Source organism: Solanum stenotomum, chromosome 6 (genome assembly GCF_019186545.1).
Source record: "Solanum stenotomum isolate F172 chromosome 6, ASM1918654v1, whole genome shotgun sequence".
NCBI classification, from domain to species: domain Eukaryota; kingdom Viridiplantae; phylum Streptophyta; class Magnoliopsida; order Solanales; family Solanaceae; genus Solanum; species Solanum stenotomum.
Window position 1 is genome coordinate 34342800 of NC_064287.1, and position 25813 is coordinate 34368612.

The window sequence follows — 25813 nt, forward strand, 5'->3', positions numbered from 1 at the left end:
TCTCAAACGTCAAGAATACTCATTTGCTAGATTTTTATTAGTGAATTTGTTTTATAAGATGCTAATCAGAATGACTAATCAACTAATGATGGCCAACTTCATCTTTTTTTGTTTTGAAACTGGTAAGGTTAAATGGCCAACTTCATCTTACTTATAAGAACTCGTAGAATATGTATTTTTACTTTTTGTCTGAGAGTGCTGTTTTAATGACCGACATGTATGCTAGCTAAATAAGTTTTATTGGCTTCTTATCCCATTCTTTGGAGGTACTCTACATTGTTTCAACGTTTTACTTTATCTCAGTTCTAATTTAGTGGATTATTTGCAGTGCGGTCTAGCTAGCAGTCTAAAACTCTGAAGTGTTTTTCACATACTTGTTAGGCTTTAATCAGTGTTTTCCTAATTTATCTTTGTATAATTGCAAAGTATTTTTACTCGTGATTTGTTTCATAAACTCACTTTGTTTTTGCTTTCAACAAGTAGAATACATTCTTTGGAGTATTCTCTGTTGGAAGAATCCATTTTAAAGTAGGGTTATATACTTTGATTTTTGTCAGTGTTGTCTTTCTCTATGCTGTTTCCCTAGATATCCCTTTTTTCTTGTTCAGCAGGTAAAAAATTTCTGTCATCCTATAGAGGTAGAGTCATTTGAGTTCCATGTTTGTTGACTCGTTTGTGGTATTTTGATCTTTCGCTCTTTTGTCTTCCTTTATAATTTAGACATATGGATACCTTTACATATAACATTTATAACTTCCAGGTATCATGCTCATGTGTTGTTTGGCCGTCTCTCACATCTCAATCCAGCAGAGCATGTACAAATATGTGATGGATTATTCAGGTAAATCAAAATCTATCATAATAATTAGACTGTTGTAATTTTGTGTGCAAAGGTGGACGTGTAATTGATACTGTCATTTCTCTTTGTTAGGACTTCGGAGTATAGTAAATTATAGTGTGTATCAATTATGATCAGTCAGATTTAACTAAGATTGATTCTTTCCAATAATTATGTTCTTATCTATGATTTTCTTTCCCATTTTAGACTTTGTCGCAATGAGATTATCCTTCGCAAAAATGTCAAATATGGGATTATGTGTTTTTGTTTCTTCTTCAAATGCTATATGAAAAATGAGATTACTGTTGCAACATTGGATATTATTCGAACTCCAATGTTTAAAACCCAATAGCTTGAGGGAATAATCAAAGTTGAGTGTTCTCCTCCTCGTTTCATTTTTACTTGGTATAATTGCCCTTTTGTTAAAATTCATACTATGCAATCCCTAGCAATGTGAAGGAGGAAGAGAGATAGTCAACATGCATTTTTCATTGACCAAAGTTGCTGGCCGAGTCACCTTTAGTGTCTGGAGATGTGCGAAAACCAATACTTACACAAGGCGCGCAACCTTCTTCCGAAGAAAACCCAGCTAGACTTATTGACAAAAGACATGCACATGTGGGGATCGTGATACATTCCTTTGACATTCTCTTAAGTGATTCTTCTCCCAGTGCTGTTCATCTTTTCCATCCAACTAGATCGCCACCATTGTATTTCGGTCACCAGAACCCTAGTTCGAGAGGGTTAATCTATTTCCCAGCGAGATTTTAAGTTTTCTTGGTATTCTCACTTTATTTTCGAGCACCTGGGATCAATATAGATCTCGTGTCTTCCACGTTAGAAAACTGGATGATGTCATTTATACAAACACGTAACAAAATTCCAACACAAGCTTCAACAACCCTTGGAGGCCAGAAGTTACAAAACCTTGGTAATTATCATGGAGGCCGTTGCCAATATATCATGACTTTGTCTTCCTTGCTTTTGTGTAGTATTTGCTGAAATTGTTACAGATGCATCTTCCTTCCTTGGCTTAGCTTGTTTTTCTCTCTTTTTCCATGTATTCATCTTCACGCAAGATTATTAGAGAAGTGTGAGAATAGGATATTATTTTTCATGTTTGTGTTTTAAAATATATTTTATATGTTGAAATTACATGAATACTTTATGTCCATCAAAGCTTTGGCTAGATTTGGTAATTCCAGTGAACTCCAAATTAAAGAAGGCATGGTTGGTAGGGGTCAAAATTCCCTGTTGAGGTATGAGAGCTTGAATAAAGCTTTAGGTCCACAGTTTATGGTAAATACATGCAGTAAGGAGGTGACGGGGAGGTGGGTAACTCTCAGCTACAGTTGCCATTGTTTCGAGGAATGTTCAATTCTGTCTGTGAACATTGGAGAAAATTTAGGGTGATTGAGGGAAGAGGAAGATATCCCTGAACCTTTAGTGACCATTCTAGGGGAAAGTTGTCTCAATGGCCAGGGAGAAAATTCCTTAATTTTCATAAGTTCTTGGGAGTTCCATGAGAGGGGAAAGATGGTATCATTATTTCTTTTGTTAGACATTGAACAAGAGACTAGTAGAACTGACGGGGAAGGTAGTGGTGTTATGTCAGGGTGGGGAGGGAGAATGGATGAGACACAAAGAGATCTGTTATTATCATCCAATAAAGAGATCTTTTATTATCATTCAATGTCAGTTCGCTGACGAAAAGAAAGAATTGTACTAGGAAACATAATGAATATGGGAGGTATATGAGCATTATAGCCTTAAATGCTGGGGGAAGATCTTTTATTATCATCCAGAACCAGTCTTGAATGCTTGATGGAACGATGTAGCATTTAATCCCAAAATACCAGTAACAGTTACTCTACCAAGATTTACAGACTCCAACTATCCTCACTCAAAGGCTGTGAGAGACGGCAAATGGCTTTTAAAAAGCAATAGAGAAACAAAGGTACAACAAATGGCTTTTAAAAAGCAATAGAGAAACAAAGGTGTCAAGCACATTAGACAAGCAGAACCAAGAAGATGGATTGTTGAGTAGGTGTCTTGTAGGATATCTGGAAGAGGCCAAGAAAGGGAAACCTTCCTTGTATGAAATCAGAAGGTGGTCGTCATCTGAATGGAAGAATGTTTTAGGAGTCAATATTTATGTGTTATACCGCGACACGTTCTTCTTTGAATTCCCAAACAGATTCATAGCTGAACAAATACTTTAAGGCCAGTGGAAATGGAAAAACCTAGGTCTCAGCCTAGAATGGTGGTGCCCGATTCTAGGTTGTGTACCAACCTCCATGGAAGTCAAAGAAACTTGGATCAAAGTTATAGGAGTTCCCCTATATCTTTGGTCGTATCAAGTTTTGGCACAAATTGGGTGTCTTTGTGGTGGATGCATGTTTTTGCAGAAATTGGGGAACTCTATGGTGGTTGACTGACTACTGAAGAGGAGACAGAGTTGAAGAACCATATGAAGTGGGCAAGGATCTTGATTTTAAACGATGGAAGAAACATGCCGAAAGAGGTGTCAATCTCGTGAGACGGAGTCAGGAACTACTTTTGGATATGGGTGAAAACAATGTGAGATACGATCTCTCGCTTGAAAAAGATTCGAGTTTCGTCGAAGAAGAGAAGTGCTAGGTCAATTCAGGTTGTGGTCTTGTATATCAGAGGGTAATACAAAGTAACCTCTGTGGTACAATACAAAAATTTCTTAATACTAGGGATCCTCGTACACAAACCCATTTGGGGAGAGAGTAGATGACAGTTGTGGTTGTGCCCACGTGACCTCTTTAATGAAGGACTCGGTATTGGGTCTAAGTAAAAGGCTAGAAAATCTGAATGAAGAGCTAAGTGGGCCAGTGGACTACTCGTTAGCTGGACACACTCATTTAAATGATCTTGGGCCAAAGTGTTTTATGCCCAAAGCTGCAGCCTTTAAAACGGCTCCTTTAGTTGATGAGCCTTTCACAGAAAGAGTTAATTTAACTGTTGGAAATGTCACGAAGGAGAGTTTTTTTTCAAGTTTCAGTAATGGTCATGAAACAAGAGAGCTTATCATCAAAGGAAGCTCTGCAATACACATGCAGAAGGGGGAGGCGAACGTTATGGTGGGGGCGATCATAACCTTAGAGATTTCGAGCTCGGAGTTCGACATGGCTGACACAGGTGGAAACAAGGAGAACACAGTGGACCCCTCCCAAAGCCAAATAATTCCTTTGGAGGAACCAACACCAATTCAATATGATTCCAGTGAGTGTATCAAGGAAGTGGAGGCTGGTGCCACCTTGGCACAAGATAACATCATCAAATTGAGCAAGCAATTCGGGACTCTGTTTGATGGTTTGGAGAAGGATGCAGAAGTACTATTCCAGAAGCTTGATCAAAGGAGGGGAATACCAATGGTTAGCAACAGCGACACTCAACTAGTCCCAAAGGAGTTACAAATTTTATATTTGATGTAAGGTATAAGGAAGGGGAACCAAGAGGTGAATTGAGGAAGGAGAGAAGGCCACCAATTGGTGATCAATGAGAACCAAAATCTTTTCTTGGAATATTAGGGGATTAAATGAGGGTGATAAGAGGAAGTTGGTGAAGCAGTTAATGCACCAATGGAGATCAAATATTATGTCCTAATCGATACCAAATTAGAAGGAGATGTTAAACGTCTATTAAGGGAGTTATGGGCTTCTCATTAAACATCAAAACAAATTGTCTTTTAGCTTTGCCATTTGCCCTTCCTATTAATCTTGCTTGCTGATACTTCTATTTTCATTCATGTGATCAGGCTCATTGAAAAATCGATATCAGGACCAAATGACCTTGTTTGCAAGATGCAACTTTTGGGTTCACTTTCTGGAGTTGTCACTGACAACTCTATGGAAGTGGCAAATTCATCAAGCAGTAGATCTTATATCAATCTTCGGAAAGAGCTTTTTGAGATGCTTTCTTCTGTGGGACCTCATCTTTATCGAGATATGTTATTGCTACAGAAGGTTTGGTTCCCCTGATTTGGTGATATTATGACTTCTTGTTTATGCTGGGACTTAATTTTGCTTATTTCCCAGGACTCTAATGTAAGTATTTCAAATATTTCCTAAGATTGGTATTTCTGATTCTGGGATAATCAGGTATGCAGAGTATTGAGAGGTTACTACATTTGTGCACATGAGCTTGTCACTAGTGGAGAGACATGCTTTATCTCCCAAACTGTTACCATTGGAGATCGAACTCCTCAAATGCACTTGAAGGATGCTACGTCAAGAATCGTAGAAGCATTAGGAGGATGTCTGCTTCCTTCCTTACAATTAATACCAGCAAATCCTGCAGTTGGACTAGAGATCTGGGAACTAATGAGTCTCCTTCCATATGAGGTTGGTTTAAGGTTTTAACCTTCATGTTACAGCCTTTGCTGCTATTTGGTGTAATCTGATCAGAAGTTAGTTGCTTTAGCTGCGTTATCGTTTGTATGGTGAATGGGAGAAGGATGATGAGCAATTTCCAATGCTTTTGGCTGCAAGGCAAACAGCAAAGGTGTTATTCTGCTGTCTAGAAATAGTGCATTTTATTTTTGTTGTCATGTCTCTTTGTTAAATGCTATGTTACTTTGTGTGACAGTTGGACACGAGGAGGATCCTGAAGCGCCTTGCAAAAGAAAATCTAAAGCAGCTTGGTCGAATGGTTGCCAAACTTGCTCATGCCAATCCAATGACAGTATTGCGAACAATTGTCCACCAGGTATCATTTAATTGGTGCCTATAGGCCTATGTTTTTCAAGTCCTGCAAGATTTAGGGTTGTGACTTTAGGGATTTAACATACAGTTCATCTGTGCAGATTGAGGCTTACAGGGATATGATTACACCTGTTGTAGACGCTTTTAAGTATCTGACTCAGGTCTAGTCATTGTTTCTTTTCCCATTTCTGCTCCTACTTTTCTCTTTATGTATCTCTTTCTCATGCGTGCTTGGTCATTGCATGTTCCGAGGGTCTATCTGAAACAACCTCTCTACCTTCACAAGGTTGGGCAAGGCTGTGTACATACCACCCTTCCCAAACCCCACTTGTGGGATTGCACTGGGTATATTGTTGTTGTTGCTGCTTGGTCATTGCATGTCTTCTGTCTGTTACCTTTATCAAAAAAAATGTCTTCTGTCTGTTAAAAGATCTCAATTGTGGAAATATATCTTCTGATTCATCTTGCCAACTTTCAATCAAGAACCTTATCTGTTTTAAAATTTTCCTCCCTGAAGGGCACTAAGGTTGGTTTCATCCCAGGGATTCAGATTCCTTACAAACGTCCCCATATAGCTGCTGATTGTGCAGAAGTTACAGAATTTGTATACCATGGTCATGCATCTTGCCTTGATAGCAGTTTGCTGAGGAACCATGTGCCAGTGTCTTACACTCCTATTATGGCTTGTCATAAGCTTCTCTGTATTCTTTTTTTAAATAACTAACATGACTTGTACACGAAAGATATACAGTAGTTTGTCGGATCGCATTTTGAGTTTATTTTATTTAAAATTGGATAATATTATGATTTATTTGTACTTTTATCTTATTGATTTTATTTTTTGAAGCAGCTGGAGTATGATATTTTGGAATATGTTGTTATTGAGCGGTTGGCACAAAGTGGGAGAGAGAAGCTGAAAGATGACGGCCTTAATTTGTCTGATTGGCTTCAGTCTTTGGCATCATTTTGGGGTCACTTGTATGTGTTATTTCTTCTTGCTATTCATTTTGGAGTCTTTTTTCAATGTTTAAAATATGTGAATTGTTCAAAGTTGAAGAGAGTTGTTGGAAATTTCTTCTAGTTTTGCCCCTCATTTACATTTTCTAGGTGATAATTTCAAGAGAGTTGATTAGTCATATTTATGGTTTTACTTTGAATTATTTATATTCTAAATAAAATAGTTTGAGAATAACTAAAAGGGCGAAAGTGGAAAGTAGTGATCAATTTATGTCCTAAACTTTTTTTCTTAATGGGTGTGCATTGCCGCACAAATCCACTTTATATGGAATAGAGGGACTATCTCCCTAGTTTGAACATATTCTGTTGCATATGATAATACTGCTTTGTGTTGTACTTCTTCCTTAAGGAACGAGTATGTGACTTGGGATTTTTAGCTACTGCATACACTTGTGTCATTTATGTAGTTGAGGTCAGTGTTTCAAAAGGTAGGGGCATGAGGTGAGGCGTAAGGCGTAAGCCCCATGGAATCTTTAAAATTTTAATTTATAGTGTAGTAAAATTGTATAATAACAGGAAAGATTATTATAAATACATTATTAGTTCAATTATTTTTAAAACATGATTAAAGAAACACATAAGAAACAAAACTTCTAAATTCTAATATGATTTTTCAAGTATAAATATTGCAATGATATAAAGGGTATTATGAGATGCAAATAAACTCTAACATGTTAACTTTTATATAATAAAAGAATTACAATTTTTAAAAATATGTTACAATCATACTATGCAATCTACCTCACTAAAAGAAAATAATCAATAAGCTTTATCAATATTATATATAAAACATCACTTCTTCATGAATAAAAATAAAATTACAAGGTGAATTAACTGAGGAGTCTACAAGAATAGAAAGTGCCATTATCGACTTCTACCAAAAGGTGTATTCAGAGACCACTCATCAGAGACCTACCAACATGCTCAATAATTGTCCAACTCTTTTAGTGGAAGACAAGGTGAGATTGCAGGAAAACTTCACTGAGGAGGAAGTCTTAAGGTGTCTGAAATTGTGTGCGGGAGATAAAGCTCCTGGTCCAGATGGTTTTTCCATGGGTTTCTTCATCAAGTGTTGGGAGATTGTGAAACAGGACATTGTGAATGCCGTTCATAACTTCCTTGAACAGGAAGTTTTTGAAAGAAGCTTCAATGCAACAGTCATTACTCTTATTCCTAGAAGAAAGGTGCTAAGGATTTAAGAGATTATATCCTGAGTATTCCTGTGTTTATAATACAAGTTACCATTACTCAAAAAAAAAAGAAGAGATTATAGGCCTATTAGCTTGATAGGAAACATCTACAAATTATTCTCCAAAGTGTTGACAGAGAGGCTGAAAGGAGTGATCTCCAATCTGGTGGATGTACAACAAATGGCTTTCATCAAAGGAAGACAAATGATGGATGCAGTTTTAGTGGCAAATGAAGCAATAGACTCAACAGTGCAACAAAAGAAGCCTGGTATCCTATGCAAACTAGATATAGAAAAAGTATATGATCATGTAAACTTGGAGTACTTGCTATGCATGCTGAAGAAGTTGCGCTTTGGGCAAAAATGGATTTTGTATATCCACTGTTAGTTATTCTGTGTTGATTAATGGATCACCTGCATGCTTTTTCAAGGCTCAGAGGGGTCTTAGGCAAGGGATCCTCTTTCTCCTTTTTTGTTTATCATTGCCATGGAAGGACTGAACACTATGTTCAAAACAACTTTGTATGGATGGATAAAGGGTTTTGAGGTAGCTAGGGCAGGGAGTGATAGCCTAGGGGTGACTCATTTGCAATATGCTGATGACACCCACATATTTTTTTTTTTTGAAAATGGTAATGGTGTATTCTTCAGCATTAAGGAGATGCTGGTGACCTACAAACATAGGGGAAGAAAAGAAGAGAAAAAAAAAAGAAAAAAAAAAATACTTACAAGGGTCCTAATAATTCTACAATCTGTTCTGTATCCTCTAAACCTTTCTCTTTACACCAAAAATAAAAGGATGCAATACAATCCCATCTAACCTTCTGAATGGAATTGGACCTATCTTCAAAATTTCTACTATTTCTTTCTTTCCATACTGTCCACCAAATGCAATGTGGAATTAGCCTCCACCATACCTTTTGACTCTTGCTCCCCCCTCTTCTTATCCAACAACTCAACAAATCTGCAGTATGCTCGGGCATGGTCCAGTTTGTTTTTGTGAGACTAAGCAAGATGGCCCAAATTTGTGTTGTAAAGTTGCAATGCAAGAATAGATGCTGGTTGGTCTCTGTTGCGTTCCCGCATAATGAACACCAAGATACTATAATCTTTCCTTTTCTCCTCTGCACTTCATGTGTCAGGCAAGCCCTTCTAGCAACCAACCATGTAAAACATTTTATCTTAGTTGGTGCTAAGGTTCTCCATACCTTTTGTGTTAGTGTGGACTTTCCGTTTTGTATGCTCTGCTAACCGTGAAAGCCCCATCTTTACTATGTTTCCATCTCAAAGAATCAGGAGCATTGGTGATGCCAGGGAATTTTTCTAATAGCTCTAGCAATTTGGCCACTCTCTCCACTTCCCAGTCATTCAAAAACCTTCTGAAGATTAGATCCCACCCTTGTGCTGTCCAACATTCATTGATATTTGCATCAGGATTACTACATAGTAAGAACAGATCTGGAAAGGATTCTTTTAGAGGAATCTGTTTGTTCCATGCATCTGTCCAAAACTTAGTTCTCCTGCCATCTCCCACTTCAATGTACGTATTAGCTTCAAGTTTTTGTCGTAAGTTTCTGATAGTATTCCAGACCCCCACCCCATAGGCATCAACACTAACATTACTGCACCAAGGATTGTATTCACCATACTTGGATCTGATGACATCCTTCCATAAAGCTTGCCCCTCTTCATTATACCTCCATAACCACTTCATCAAAAGACTATTGTTTTGTTTCCTTAGATCTCTAATACCCATACCTCCTTTGTCTTTGCTTATCAAGGTTATCTCCCATTTGACTAGGTTATAACCTTTAATTTCTTTGCATCCATGCCAAAGGATGTCCCTCCTTAATTTGTCCAGCTTCTTCAGAACTTTGGGGGGTAATGGAAATAGTGACATGACATAAGTAGGAAGGGAGTCAACCCTCAGGGGTTGGCCTGCTGGCAATTGACTTGAGCCTTGGGGTTTGCTCCCTTTCAAGGTCTCAAGTTCGAAACCCACTAGGTGCAAACAATTTCTGAGGGCCATCGGACTGGGTAAAACCTGAATTAACCGTGGTGCACTTGCGGGAAACTCCTTGCCGAGGGCCTGTGCACCCCCGGGATTAGTCGGGGCTCAAAGAGACTCGGACACCCGGTGCAAATCAAAAAAAAAAAAAAAAGTAGGAAGGGAGTCTAGCACTGAATTGATGAGAGTGTGTTTGCCTCCCATAGACAAATATTGAGCCTTCCATCTTGCTAATCTCCTTTCTGTTTTCTCCACAATGCCATCCCAAATTTGTATGCTCGTGTTCATTTCCCAAAGGCATACCTAAGTAAACTGTTGGCATATTCTCCACTTTGCACCCCAAAATATCTGCCAGATTCAAAATGTTTGTCACCTCCTTGATTGGAAATAAATTGCTTTTCCCCCAATTCACTTTCAAACCCAAGGAAACTTCAAAAAACAGTAAGATTGTTTTTATGAATCTTATTTGGTCCTCCCGAGGTTCATAAAAAATGATAGTGTCATCTGCATATAGCAAATGACAAATTTCTTTAACTTGTCCACTGCTACCCTGTATCTGAAAACCTTTGATCCATCTGTTTTGTATTGCTATTCTCATCAAGCTATCAAAACCTTCCATTGCCAAGATAAATAGAAAGCGGGATAAGGGGTCACCTTGTCTAAGTCCCCTTTCTGAAGGGAAGAAGCCCACTGGTTCACCATTCACCAGAACAGAAAAATGGACAGTGCTGATGCAAAAATGAATCCAACCCAACCACTTTTCTCCAAAGCCCATTTGTCTGAGGGTGTTCAGCAAGAACTTCCAATTTACATGATCATATGCCTTTTGAATGTCCAATTTGCACATTACACCAGGCTCAACACCTTTCAATCTTGAATCCACACATTACTAGCTGTAAGTGCAGCATCCATTATCGGTCTCCCTTTAATGAAGGCCATCTGTTGCTTGTTGACCAACTTATCCACCACCTTTTCAGTCTCTCTGCTAGTATCTTTGCTAACACTTTGTATATGCCTGAGATTAGACTTACAGGTCTGAAGTCCTTCAATTCAGAAGCACCTACTTTCTTGGGGATGAGAGCCACAAAAGTTGCATTGAAACTTCTCTCAGTCCTCTGATTATTATAGAACTCGTGTTTCATACCTTTGATGTCTTCTTTCATTACCTCCCAGAATATAAGATAGAAGGACATAGGAAAACCATCGGGCCCAGGAGCTTTCTCCATCGCACAAAGTTTAATGCATTCTAGAATCTTCTCCTCAATTTGTTTATGTAACTCTTCCTTTTCATCCTCATTAATACAAGTAATCCCCTGCAATTGTAATTCTGGCCTCCAAACTTCTGTCTCCTTGTACAAATTTTCGTAGTAACTCTTGATGGCCTCCTTGATATCAGTAGGATCAGTGACATTGCTTCCCTCCACCTTTAAAGATTCTATGGTGTTGTATCTTTTGCGAGATTTAGCTATTCTATGAAAAAACTGTGTTCTTATCCCCCTGCTTCAACCATTGTATTCTAGATCTTTGTCTCCACCTTATCTCTTCATTTTTGGCAACTTCTTCAAAAGACATTGCCAAATTTGTTTTTTGCGTTAATTCATCATCTGTAAGTGGTCTTTGCTCCTTAAGGATCTCCCATTTGGTCAAGGATTTCTTCCTTTTGTTGTTTCCAGTTGCTCCTATTATTCTTGCTCCATTCCTTCAATTTCCTTTTTAGGAGTTTCAGCTTTTCAGCTAAGACAAAACCTGCTGTACCAGTAACTACAAATGATGATCACCAGAAACTCACTTTCTCCTTGAAGCCTTCATCCCCCATCCACCAGTTTTCAAATTTGAAGTATGACTTCTTGAAGTTCATGTCTCCACAAGTCAGTAGAACTGGGTTATGATCAGATACCAACTTTGGAAGAGTTGATTGTCTAATGAGGGTGAAGAGTTCCTCCCATTGAGCAGAATACATTATTCTGTCAATCCTTGAAGCAGTTGTATGGTTCTCTCCTCTTCTCCAAGTGAAAGACCCTCCAAATAAAAGGAGGGTCTATAAGCTCCACCTCCTCAATACAATCAGAGAATTCTGACATAGACCCATTGATAGATGAACAGTTTGTTCTTTCTGATGGATATCTGATGACATTAAAATCACCACACACTACCCACGGCCCTTCACAGAGATTTCTCATGGCTCCCAATTCACACCAGAGATCCCTTCTTTCCATTTTTTTGCACTTCGCATAGACAGCCGTCAGGTACCATGTTAAATTCTGGTTCTGACCTGTTAATTTGCAAGAAATGCATTGCTCACCACTCTCTACTAACTCCCCTTCCCAGACCTTTTGTCCCATAGTATTAGTATCCCTCCACTGCTTCCAAATGCAACTCCCCCACCCATCTATTGTTCCAAATAGTATGCAACAGATTACTTACGTTACCCGTCAGTTTAGTTTCCACTAAGACATAAATATCTGCCCCCCATTGACTAACTAGATTTCTAACTAATCCCCTTTTATTTTCGTCATTTAGACCCCTTACATTCCATGAAACTAATTTCACCCTCATTGTTCCACAATAGGTAGGCTTCTCCCTCTGATTCTTGGCTCACCATCCTTGAAATTCATGTTGAAAATTAAATTCCTTAATTCCTTTGGGACACTGTTGTTGTTACTGCTTGATGAGCTATCCTTTGATTTCTGATTCTCCCTTGGCTTGTTTTGCTCTAATTTCATGATTAAGGAATAAAATTCTTTTTCATACCCTTTGGTAGAGACTCTAAACAAACGACTAAGTTTGAGTAGATTGAGTTGAAACCTTAGCGTTGCTTGTGATTCAATACAGTCCTTTACGATGCTGTCATCCATTGCTAATGGTTTAGGGTCCTCATACTCCACCATTTGTTCTCCGAAGAGCTCTATAACGCCTTCTTCCCCCTCACTGTCAACTCCCTTGATGCTATCCATTTGGCTTGAAACTAGATCGCTTGTTTCTTTGCCTTTTTTGATCTGCAAATTGTCTACGCTAAGGCTCTGAAAGTTCTTGGGAGTCGTTTCCATTCGCGTGCAGAATTCTGTGTCCTCATCAATGCTGGAATGTTCAAAGATTTTTTCTGATTTGCCCGACTCCCTTAGAATGGAATTTGTAAAGGGTTCTGTGAATCCATTGGACTTCTTAATTAAAAAGCTCATCTCATCTGTTGATTTCTGAAAAAGGAGCCGGTCCTCCTCTTGATAAGGCTCTTGTGACCCAATAGGCTCAATAAATGGTTCTGATGTGGGCTTTGGTCTGGGAGTTAAATGAATAGGCCCAAAAGGACTTTCTGGTTGGTCCTTGTCTGGTGGCAAAATGGAATTTAAAAGAATTGGATCAGGCCCCACAGATTCTTGTAAATTCAAACATTCAGCACTGCTACAAGCCACCTGCTCTAACGCTGACACCACCTGTTGTGTGTCAGACCCCACAAAATCTGTTGGGTAAAGACCTACAACCTCTTTACCTTTTTCATGAAAAGTCTTCTTATACTTTCCACAACCCAGAACTACTCTTGGCTCTCCTTTACCAGCTATAGTCACCTGTTTAGGGTTAGTAACTATCTCCTTTTTCTTGTACATTGCCGGCGACTCTACCCATATGGGCATAGAGAAGATCAGATTTCCATCATCAACATCAATGGACAGTGGTATTGTCTCCCTCGGACCCTTAACCCGAATGCGAGCCCATCGCAGGTGGTTTTTAAGTTCCGTTTCTTCTTCATTTTCCTGCCAACCTCCACATTTATCACCTATCTCTTTCATGACACTTGTGGACCAGGGGTGTAGAGGAAGACCATGTACTCTGATCCAAAACCAATCAAACTTGGTTTGGATTGGAAAGGAGCCCTTCGTCGGAGACCACCAGTCAAGTGTTAAGATGACCCCTTGTCTTCTCCAGTCGCCCATAAGAATGTGTTCAGCTGCTTTCCTTGATTGGAAAGAGATACTGAAAACCATTCATGTCATACACTTGGATATTCTGAGTCCCTTTCCATGTCTGCTGAGCCCATCTTCTCACTTCATTGCGAGTCGGAACTTCATCCCCACCATTGAATCGACCAACTAGACATCTGCGCAGAAGATCATTATCACCCTCTTGAGTTTTCACAGAAAGCTGGTTCTTCACAACATCAACCTCAGTAGCCTCAGCTTCCTTTAAAGTCCACTTGCTCTTATTAAGAGCATCTTTGAAGCTGCCCTTCTCATTTAATAGTTGTTCTGTTGTACCTCCATTCGTAATAAATGCACCAGGAGTGCTAGTTTTGTTTGTAATAAATTCCTCAATCTTTGTAGCCACCAGGCCCCATCCCTCATTATAAGAACTTTCTGGAATGATGATCACAACTCTGTTATATCCCTTAACTGTAATAATGGAAAGGAACCTCCCGTACTTGTTGAACTTTTGAGAGCAATAAATATAAGTAGAGAAGTCTCTGCATCTCCACGATTTAAAGTTCTTCCCCCTGTTTTCTGATGCATCACTCATTCTTCCGCATAGTCACAGTAAAGCACCTTTACTCACAGTTAACCTTCTAATGGAATTCCTGACATTTTCCACCTAATCAAACCAAAGTACTGACTCTGATGAATACATAGAAATCTCATGAGATTTTCTCCCAGATCTAAAACAAAGTCTGTTGTCCATTGAAAGAGGGTAAACTGGAGGGTGCAGAAGAGTAGAAGAAGGTAGGAAAAATGGACTCCGGTGATCGGATTTATCAATAATCACAGTGGGTGATTATTGTTGGCTTTGAAGAGAAGGGTTGATTCCGGTGGGGGTAGCCGGAAAAAGGTGGGTTTCTCTCACCTAGAAAGTAGGAGAGACAAGGGGCATTGGGGACTGTGCCTGGGAGCTTTCCTCAATGTGTTCAATCTGTAGTTTTGGAAACTCGGTTACCCGTACACCCACATATTTTGTGATGCTGATAGAAACCAATTGAGACATCTCAAAATAATCCTGGTTCTTTGAAGGCATCTCAGGCCTTCACATAAACTGGGGTAAGAGCTTCCTTTACCCCATTAATGATGTTCCCCACATGAACCTGTTGGCGTCTATTCTAGGAGGAGAGGTAAGGTCTTTACCAACCATTTATCTGGAATGCCTTTGGGGGCCAAGTCAAAGTCTATTGAGCTTTGGGATACTGTTATTGAGATATGTCAAAAGAAATTGGCAAGATGGAAGACCCAATACTTGTCAAGAGGAGGTAGATTAACTTTGATCAACTCAGTCCTTGATTAACTTCCAACATACATGATGTCCTTGTTTCCCATTCCAGCTCATCAAGAGATTGGATTGAACCAGGAGGAACTTCTTATGGCATGGTGACAAAGAGAGGAAATGCTATCATTTGGTCAAGTGGAACTCAGTCATTTTGGAAAAAATGGGGTGGCTTGGGTATCAAGAACCTGGAAATCCAAAGTAAAGCTCTAATGATGAAGTTGTTGTTGAAGTTCACCAAAGAAAAACCACTTATTGTGGGGAAGAGGGATTAAAGCCAAATATGAACAAGAGGATAGCTGGATGACCAAGTAGGTCAATACTCCATATGGGATCAGCCTATGGAGGCGCTTCGGAATATATTTCTGGTGATAAATCAGTTTTGTCAAGTATTGTTTATTCACAATCTTTTCCTGTTGGACAAGCTGATCCTGTATGCTTTATCACTCTAAACTTTGTTCTTTGTGTCCCTGATTGTCCTTTTAATCTTGCATCTGTCAATTGTTTGAATCGTGTCTTAAATTGTGCTATAATATTTCTTGATGATTCTTTTGTAATTGCTATATTTAGAAATACTATATTCATAGCAATTTATAGTTCAGCAATACAGATTTTTCATTTGACTTATTTAACAGTAATGGATTAAATCACCCTGTTGATTGAGAAGAAGTTGTTTTCAACAAGAGTTAATGATGTCAACCTAATACCACGTTACGTTCTTGCATAGCTTGAGTCTTAGTATAATCATTGGTAAATTCTCCAGGTGTAAAAAATATCCGTCAATGGAATTGAGGGGCCTTTTTCAGTATCTTGTCAATCAGTTGAAGAAAGGAAATGGTATTGAGCTTGTTTTCATGCAGGTATGGATTTTATTATTATCATTTGTGACATGCGATTTGGTTTTTCTGGCTGAAAACTCGCCTCTTTTGGAATTTTGTTGATAATGTGCAGGAGCTCATTCAGCAAATGGCTAATGTACAGTATACAGAGAATATGACAGAGGAACAATTGGATGCCATGGCTGGAAGTGACACTCTACGCTACCAGGCTACCTCATTTGGTATAACACGGAACAATAAGGTGCATTAGAAACTCTTTTTAGTTGCAGAAGTTTTCAGATATTTTTTATCCTGGAAAATGATTACTTGAATCTGCAATGGTGCTGGAGCATGATATTTTCAAATAAATGTCTTCAAAAGAAGTGGGTTAGAAGAGTTTTCATTACCATTTTATTTCGATTTTGCATATGCAAGTGCTAGTAGCTTTGAAATCTTTCTACATTGGAGTGAACATATGATGATCTTATTGATTTTGATCATTCATTGTGCAATTTAAATGTTTTGAAACGTGAAAGCTCCATCTTCCGATTTGTTCCCCCCCTTTTGTTTGCGATGCAAGATAAGAAGGGAGAAATGAGAGAAAATAGGGAGGTATTGGAGAATGCAAGAGAAGATAGATAAATAAAAGAGAGAAAGAGGAATAGCAACATATCAAGAGGGAATCCCACATGTGGAGTCTGGGGAGAGTAGCATGTAACCTTACTCTTGCCTTAGGAGGTAGATAGGTTGTTTTTGATAGACCCTCGTCTCAAGGAAAATCACATCAGAAAAGAAATAGCAGGAGTGAAAAAATCATGCTAAAATACAATAGAATGCATCTCAAAACATTATGAAAAAAGGAACATTAACTACAACAAAATAGTATGATAATCAAAGTGCAAGAGATAGCAGATAGCAGCAGAAATCAAAGGACAAGAAACTACAAGGAAAATACTACGACTACCAGCATGTAAGAATAAGCAAGATTACTCTCCACTAGCTATTAACCTTCTACCTTAATATGTGTCCTCCACAACCTCCTATTTAATATCATGTCCTTGGTATGCTGCAAGTGCATCATATCCTATTTAATCACCTCTCCTCAATACTTCTTCTACCTACCTCTACCTCTCTTGAAATCATCCATAGACGACCTTTCACACCTTCGCATTGGGGTATTTGTGCATTTTAGTATTAAACATCAAATCAACTTATATCAGTCAACATCATCTGCGCATCTTAATATTAAATGTTAAATCAATTTATATCACTCAGAAGAAAAAGGGGTGTCAATATCAAATTAATTTCATATTATCTAAGGGTGTGTTTGGTATGGAGGAAAATGTTTTTCAACTTTCCCATGTTGGGTTGGCCAAAATATTTTCAAAAATATTTTCCCTAGGACAAGTTTCTTTAAAATGAGGAAAATGACTTCCTTAAAGTAGGTGAGGAAAACTAGTTCCATAAGTGACATTTCAAGTTCATTGTGTCCTCTTCACCATCCAACACTCCCAACCCCCACTTCTTGACAATCCCACCCCCCGTCACCCTCGAACCCCCACTCCCCACCTCATCCCACCTCCATAGTGTTTTGTTAGATTACATGTAAATGCTCTTGAGATTATATTATATTTTTTTGGTTTACTTACTAAACACTAAAAAATAAGTAAGAAACCCACTTATTTTTCAAGAGAACATTTTCCTTCACACCAAACCACACCCTAAGAGCTTTTTTGGATTGACTTTTGGCTTTTGACTTACAAGCAAGTTAGGATCTAACTTATGGCTTTAGACTTATTTTTCTCATTTTCGCTTAAAACCAAATGCTTATAAGCACTTAATTTGCCCACACTCCAAAAGTTCTTAAAAACTATTTTGGCTTAAAAACACTTAATATAAGCCTATCCAAACAGGCTCTAAGAGGGTGTTTGGATTGACTTATTTTAAGTAGTTTTTGTCTTTTAAGCTTTTTTTTGGTGAGTGTTTGAGAAAGACAAAAAGTACTTTTATGCACCTGCAGTTGGGTCAAAAACGTACAAAAATAAGCTTAAAGCCAAAATTTGGATATGATCAACTTATGACTTAGCTTATAAACTACTTAAAAAAAGTCAATCCAAACACCCCCAAGTATGATCCGAAATATTGTAGTGTCTTTTTTTTTATAAAGGACTACCTTCTTTGCAATTTGAACTCCTGAAACAAACTATATGCGTAACTAGAATGTACATATTGCCTCAATTCTTATCTCTACTAAAGGAAAAGCTAGATAAATTTTGCGTCTAATACCCTCTGTCATGTTTTGTTCGACACACTTTCCCTTTTAGTCTAACTCTATCTAATAAAAATCACACCTTCCTCTATTTATAACTTATTTGAAGTTCGCCTCCCAATTTTACCATTAGGAGTCTTTTGGTACCAACAAGTTATATCCGAATTATAATATGAGGATTAAATAATGATGTGATTATTTAATAGATATAGTTTTATTGGTAGATGCTTGGTTGATGGACTAAAAATGGAATATACAGGGTATAGTACAAAACATGTGTCTGGCTTTACACAACATAAATTAGGTAAAACTTTTATCGTTAATTTTTACCTTGACTTTTGAATGGACTATGGGGGGAGAAGAGAATGGCATTTTTGTCATTATGATGTTCTATCCAGGGATTAGTTATCTTTGGATTGTTATTTCACAACAGTTATGGAATAAATAATCTTGGGATTGCTTATCCTAGATTAAAAGCTCAACCATACGTTGGATGAACTGATCCTGTATTTTATCTCGAGGTTGTTATACAAGTTCCACAAACCAACAACTCCTTAATGACATGACTTGGTTGAAATTGTTTACTTTAAATGCTCATTTGTTACAGGGGAGGGAAAATGACAAGGCATCTGGAACTCTTACCACCACTTATTTAGTAATGGTAGTAAGGGCAATGTTGGTACTTTGCATATATTTATCTTATCTTCAAAAATTCTTCTTTTATTTCGTAAACTTGTTTCCAGTTAAATACATTTACGTAAAGTGGGATTTGTTATAGATAAACGTAAATAATGTACCAATCAAATGAAAAAGATAAATATAAATAATGTATCTACACTAATTTGTTGGGTTATTCAAACATTTATGAATAGCTACAACATCATTAAAAAGCCTTGGGTACATACAAATCTATCAACCCCCTCCCTCTCCCGCTCCAGCCAAAAACAAATAATCGTATTTTGGCTTGAGGTGTCTTTCTGATGTTGTAGTTTGTCTATGTTGTTTTCACTAGTAAACTCAGTTTTGCACAAATCTTAAATATATGGTATTGCAATTCATTTGGGATTCCTCTTGCACCTGGATGTGTGCTTGCTGTAGATCTCTAATTTGACATTTAGCATCCTAATTTGACGGAATGTCCTAAAATATGGCTCTTCTTACAGGCATTGATTAAATCAACTAACAGGCTGAGAGATGCTTTGCTCCCAAAAGATGAACCAAAGTTGGCAATTCCACTTTTGCTACTCATTGCTCAACATCGTTCCCTGTAAGCATAAACAATACTGGATGTGTCCTAGAAAAAATTCACAACCGAAATACGAATCATGAAGTTATGAAGAGTAAACATTTTTCCTGTGAAAATCAAGTCCAACTTCTTTCCCTGACTCCTATTTGAAAGATGCTGAATTTACTATATCTGGAAGGATTGTGTTGCTTCCTTCACATCAGTTTATACATTTTTTTGGGCTCATCCAATGTGATTTCAATATTATATCGATCGAGATCCAATCAAGAGCCTGGAGCTACGTCTCGTGCTTGAACACAGATTCCTTTATTACGTGTTTCAACAACTGTATTAATTGATTTCTTTTAATCTTGCATTTTACTCTGCAGGGTAGTTATAAATGCGGAAGTTCCATATATTAAAATGGTCAGTGAACAGTTTGATAGGTGTCATGGAGCCCTTCTTCAGTATGTGGAATTTTTGTCTAGTGCAGTGACTCCAACAGCTGCCTATGCTGTTCTTATTCCAGCTCTGGAAGAGCTTGTACATGTGTATCATCTTGATCCTGAGGTTATCCCGATTTCTATTGGTGTCTTCTAACTTTTCTTATGTTTCATGTGATTCTTCTTTTAATAAATCTGTTGAAGTCTTGGGTCCATGTGACTGAGAGGGCATCTCAGATTTATTTATGTTAAACGGACATAATTGTCATTTTAAAAGACAAAATAAGAGCCTCCTTAACTTTTGTTCCGTGATAAGAGCACGATGCATGGTATGTCTGTTAAGCATGTTATGAGTTCGCTCTTCTGGGACTAATGCCAGGTATATTAAATAGAGAGAAGGGTTGGGGGGGTGAGTCCATTATCTCCCGATTTTCGAACTATGTGCTAGCTAGCTCTCTGGATTTCTTGGTTATAAAAAAAAATCCAAAATGAGATTTGAAATGAATTGTTATGGAGTTTATATTACAATTCAAGAACTGTTTTGATGTATATCCAAAAAGGTGCAAAGAGGTTGGTGACCTCCATTGCACTTCAAGAGGCCCCTGTCCAAGTGGCATAGTCTGCATTATAATTTGTGGCAGCGAGGATCCTTAAAAAAATAATGGCAGCAAAACTTTCCATCCAAATGTTCTCCTCTTAGGTTTTTTCTAGGTCTTCTCTGTTCTAGCGTTTTCACAGCATTGTAAGTAATATGCTTCAGTATTTCCTATAACACATGCGATTTCTTACCTCCTCAGGTAGCATTTTTGATTTATCGGCCTGTTATGAGGCTCTTCAGGTGTCAGAGAAATTCAGATGTCTTTTGGCCTTCAGATAGTGATGAAGCAGTGAATGCAGCCAATGCTGAAAAGGAGTCTGAAAGATCAGACTCATCTGCTTACTTACTCCTTGATCTTGGTTCATCTCAGAAACCTATCTCGTAATACTTTCTGACCTCCAGGCTCGAGTAGTTAGATAGTGTTATTATATAAATGTTTTGCATGTACTTGTGTTTGTTGCACATAATCTATTTTCCTGCTTGTATGATCAATTTAGTATTATTCAGCCTTTCTTATCTTATGTGTAGATGGACAGATCTTCTTGATACCATCAAAACAATGTTGCCTTCAAAAGCCTGGAATAGCTTGTCCCCAGACTTGTATGCCACCTTTTGGGGTCTTACACTATATGATCTTCATGTTCCTCGATCCCGTTACGAGTCTGAAATTGGTAAGCAGCATGCTGCTCTAAAAGCTCTGGAAGAACTTTCTGATAATTCAAGTTCTGCAATCACAAAAAGGAAAAAAGATAAAGAAAGAATTCAAGAGTCTCTAGATCGATTGACGACGGAGCTTCAGAGGCATGAAGAGCATGTAACATCTGTTCGAAGACGCCTGACTCGTGAAAAGGATACATGGCTGAGTTCCTGTCCTGATACTTTAAAGATCAACATGGAATTCCTTCAGCGGTGTATATTTCCACGCTGTACATTCAGTATGCCGGACGCTGTGTATTGTGCCGTGTTTGTTAATACTCTTCATTCCCTTGGAACACCTTTCTTTAACACTGTGAACCACATAGACGTTTTGATATGTAAGACACTACAACCCATGATCTGTTGTTGCACCGAATATGAAGTAGGTCGACTAGGAAGATTTTTGTATGAGACATTGAAGACGGCTTATTATTGGAAGGTACACTTCAATACATCTCTGTTGCATAATACCTTCAATGGACTGAAGTAGTAGTTTGACTGGCAGTTTCTAATAATGTGCAGCTATACTATCTACCTCTTCTAACTTTTTAAATTTTAAATTGAAGGGTGATGAATCAATTTATGAACGTGAGTGTGGAAACATGCCTGGATTTGCCGTCTATTACAGATATCCAAACAGTCAGCGTGTTACGTATGGGCAGTTTATTAAGGTTAGTCTGTGACATTTCATATGTATGGGAAAACATGAGTGCAGTTCAAATTTGTGGGGAATAAACTGAGCTCAGTTCCTTACTTGCCCCTATTGTGATAATTTGGCCAAGCACTTCACTTCCAAAGATTTTCTCCTTAGGAGCATTTCTCAGCAGCTGAAAATGAGCGGTCTACAAACAATATGGATTATCATCCTAACACGTAAATTTGTGATTGAATTTTACTTCACAACACTAATTTTCTTCAAAAAGTGTATATAAGGTGTCCTCCTTTACTCTCTCTTTCCTCTACTTCTCTTTTTCTTAAGAATTTTTTGTTGTCCTTATTTGATATATTAGATATTCTTTGTGACTTCCACCTTTATCTCCCATTGTGTGATACAAAAAAGTTATGATGCTTTATTTCTTTTATTCTACCTGTCTTCTTGGTTCCTTATTGTTAAATACTCTTACCTTATTACTTAATAGTTGCAATTCTGCTTAAGGTACACTGGAAGTGGAGTCAAAGAATCACGAGGTTGCTCATACAGTGTCTGGAATCAACTGAGTACATGGAAATCAGAAATGCTCTTATTTTATTGACAAAGATCTCCAGTGTCTTTCCAGTTACTCGGAAGAGTGGAATAAACCTTGAGAAGAGGGTAAACCTGATTGCAAATACAGAATTGTATCTTCAGAACTCTAAAACATCAAGCTCATAGGTTTTTGCTTTTATTCTTTGGTCTTCTAGGTTGCCAAAATTAAATCTGATGAAAGAGAGGATCTCAAAGTATTGGCTACAGGGGTTGCTGCAGCTTTGGCATCTAGAAAGGTAAATCTTGGATTAAAGCTTAATCATAGTTTTTAACTGATTCTGGAGCAATACCTTGCCTGACTACAACAGTCAAAAACCATATTATATGGTTTCTTAAGAGTTTCTACTTCTGTCAACTTGAGTTTTCTTCTTGTTACCATTTTTCCTTTTTCCTGTGGAGGGCAGGGTGGCATTGGCTGACGAAAGCCTGAGATGAAATATTACGTATTTCCTTCCAATTTGTCCCAAAAAAATTAGCACTTCTCATCTTTAGACACGTCCCATGTTTACGCTTTTTTGCTTTTAGTGACGTGCTATTTGTTAGGACCTGATGTGACTTCATGAAGATAAAGGGTATGTCTGGCAGTATTTCTTTCTTAAATTCCATTCAATTCCATGTTCAGTAAAACATTAAAAGAAAAATATTGGGGCAGTAAGATTATTTCTGTCTGAGGTTATAATTACCTTGTGTTTATATATGCTGATTCAGGGACTTAATTAATTGATATTTGCAATTCGCTTGCTTTCTTTTTCCCCAGCCATCATGGGTGACAGATGAAGAGTTTGGAATGGGTTACCTAGAACTAAAGCTTGCAGCAGCACCTGTTTCTAAGTCTTCGGCTGGTAATTCAGTGGCCATACCAAATGGGAGTGGGGCTAGTGTTTCTCAAGGTGAGCCTTCTATTGGAAGAACCGTGGTGGCAGGAAGAGTAGTTGATGGCAAGTTGGATAGGCCGGACAGTTCTATGCCAAAACCTGATTTAGGTCAGGCAAAACAGAAGGGAAGTCAATCAATTAATGGACTAGATGTGCAATCTATGCCATCTGCTACCCTGCAGTCTGATACTCCAAGTCAAAACTCTACGTGTAGACCATTGGAAGAGAGTACCATAAAAGCTGCTTCTAAGATGTCTGGCGAGCAGGAGGTATGTTTCCTACAGTATTGACCTTCCTAATATAACCTAATAGATGTTAATTTAGCAAACATCTTTGTGGATTTTAGTGGCTATGCCTTTTGAATTAAGTGTGTGATTGTTGCAAATTATGTTTACATCGATCGTCGTACTTGATACTTGAAAGAGCCTAGAGTAGTTTATGTCTAAATGTAGTTGTATTGAAGTTCACTTTTTTTATTTTATCATAGTATCTTAAATAGCTACCTCTATTGATTAACTACCAACTATGATATTGAGACGGTCTTGTAAACCATTCCTAGCTTAGTTAGTAACATAAGCTTTGGTCCTTTATGGAAGTCCTTTGTTGAGTAACTTGTATTCTGATGGAGCATGTATGTTTCATTCATGATGGATGTGTTCTTTCACATCTTCACTAATTTAGCATCTCTTAGCTCGACAATTATTCCTACACAAATTATCAATCTTAACTAAATTTTTGATGTGCTGTTTTTTCATAACTACTTAATAGTTTTTTGTCTTGTAGACTTGTAGTTGACTCTCTTGATAGCACTAATTTTATTCTAGAACTTTTTGACCTAGAAGGCCATATCGTGGAACAAAATTTTTGTGGCTCTAGTTCCATCGTGTAATGTCACACCCCAATTTTTAGGCTTACCTGACTGGCACCCGACACTCTACTAGCATCGAGAGAACTAATCCTATTTTACCATTTTGACACTCATATCCATAATAAGCAATAAGAAACAACAATAATAAAAGAATGATCAAAGTCTGGGTCTTTCAACCCAATTATGAAAAAAAATGAACCTAAGACGCCTCCACTGGATCTATAGTGGGGGTTCACCAAAGTATATTGGATGGAGGTGATGCCTAACTTGTGACACCGTCACCCAAAACACTTTTCTCTTTTAGGAAGGAAATAGAAAAAGGTCTCGTTAATCTCCCTTCAAAAGGTGGGATGAGATTTGTAACATGCATAATTATACCACAATTTACATAACAGTGTCCTGTCCCAAATTATCCCCTAGATGTGACTGTCTTCCGCTAACACCACCTATCAAGCGAACTAGTTCTCCATTCACTTAATCACTTATGTAAGTAATGAGAGGTAATGAGTGCAAGTCCAAACACAATAATGGTCATTAGATACAAAATAATTGTCTAACCAAATTTATATCAACTTATGAAGTCCAGCTAGCCCAGATTGCACACTAAGACTATGGAGCATCTAATGGAATAGCATGAGTTCTAATTGTCGGGCATGCAAACCTCTATAAAAGAAAATAAATGATATAAAATAGATAGAGTTGAAACGACACCCTCCATGAACAATGCAACGTCTCACCTTAACAACTGATACGTTGAGGGTCCTCACAATAGGCTTGTAACGTGAGCTCACTGCGTGGCTTTAGTTGTTCCTGGACTTGCCTTCCTTGTGGCACGAGACCATCACAAGGCTGGGTGGTCAGCTGAAGAATCCCTCTCGTGATGTGTTTGTGGCATGAGCCCTTATACTAGTGCCTAGGAATGAGTATCTAGTGAGCTTGTGTTGGGGGCTAACGTTACTGTTGCTTCCAATTGCATGCACAAGTGTACGTGGTCGCGCAAGTAATATAGTGGCTCTAAAAGAGCTGGATTATCGAACCCAAAGGACTTCACTATTTTACTAAATTATACTAGTCTAATTATTTATTCAAGCGTGACAAACAAGTTAAATTTATATTTGAATACTAAGAATGTAAGAATAAAATAATAAAATTACTTACAATAAGTGGCGCAATTCTACGGTTGCAGCTTACTAAGAATTCATGTATCACATCTCTTGTGGAGATGTATTAACTACGGTTATCAAATTACTGATTTACAGGGTTGATTTTATGATCATGTTCTCTCAACCTCCAATTGCTTACTCCAATTGACTGTCTAACTATATTTTGTTTCGTAACCAAGCTCGGTGTTCGTCCGGGTGTCAATCTTGAACATGAATTTGAACAAGTGATATGTTAGAGAGATCGAGCTCTTTGTATTCTTTGGTCTATCTACCTCTTTGTCTCTCGAGTTCAAGAATAGACAATGTATTTATCTCTATGGTGATCAAGCATGAAATGCTAAAACAAGAATACAAAAGTCATTTAAGCGATAATCAACATTAATTCAAAACAATCGATGTTCAACAATTACTCGTAGCTACAACCCCAAAACAAGGGTCTTTAGCTACTAATGTCTAACAAAAGAAGAAAAAGAATCCTAAAAAGTATGACGACTTCGTATTTGATTGATGCCCGTTCAAGAATTATTCCAATGGACTATTTATAGATGTAGAAAATTCTAAATAAAATAATTGAGTCCAAAATAAA

The 25813-nt window shown here is 37.8% G+C and overlaps 1 protein-coding gene across 1 annotated transcript in view; it reads left to right on the forward strand.

Annotated features, from left to right (window-relative positions):
• The window catches only part of LOC125867098 (THO complex subunit 2), a 57506-nt gene that overhangs the window by 22317 nt on the left and 9376 nt on the right, over positions 1 to 25813 (forward strand). The window contains exons 13-29 of the mRNA XM_049547520.1: positions 761 to 841; positions 4626 to 4833; positions 4969 to 5211; positions 5291 to 5371; positions 5456 to 5575; positions 5673 to 5732; positions 6422 to 6549; positions 15790 to 15886; positions 15978 to 16106; positions 19277 to 19380; positions 19728 to 19908; positions 20579 to 20760; positions 20908 to 21514; positions 21642 to 21746; positions 22232 to 22387; positions 22477 to 22557; positions 23079 to 23465. Coding sequence (XP_049403477.1) covers positions 761 to 841; positions 4626 to 4833; positions 4969 to 5211; positions 5291 to 5371; positions 5456 to 5575; positions 5673 to 5732; positions 6422 to 6549; positions 15790 to 15886; positions 15978 to 16106; positions 19277 to 19380; positions 19728 to 19908; positions 20579 to 20760; positions 20908 to 21514; positions 21642 to 21746; positions 22232 to 22387; positions 22477 to 22557; positions 23079 to 23465 — 2950 coding nt within the window. The remainder of the gene's footprint in view (positions 1 to 760; positions 842 to 4625; positions 4834 to 4968; positions 5212 to 5290; positions 5372 to 5455; positions 5576 to 5672; positions 5733 to 6421; positions 6550 to 15789; positions 15887 to 15977; positions 16107 to 19276; positions 19381 to 19727; positions 19909 to 20578; positions 20761 to 20907; positions 21515 to 21641; positions 21747 to 22231; positions 22388 to 22476; positions 22558 to 23078; positions 23466 to 25813) is intronic.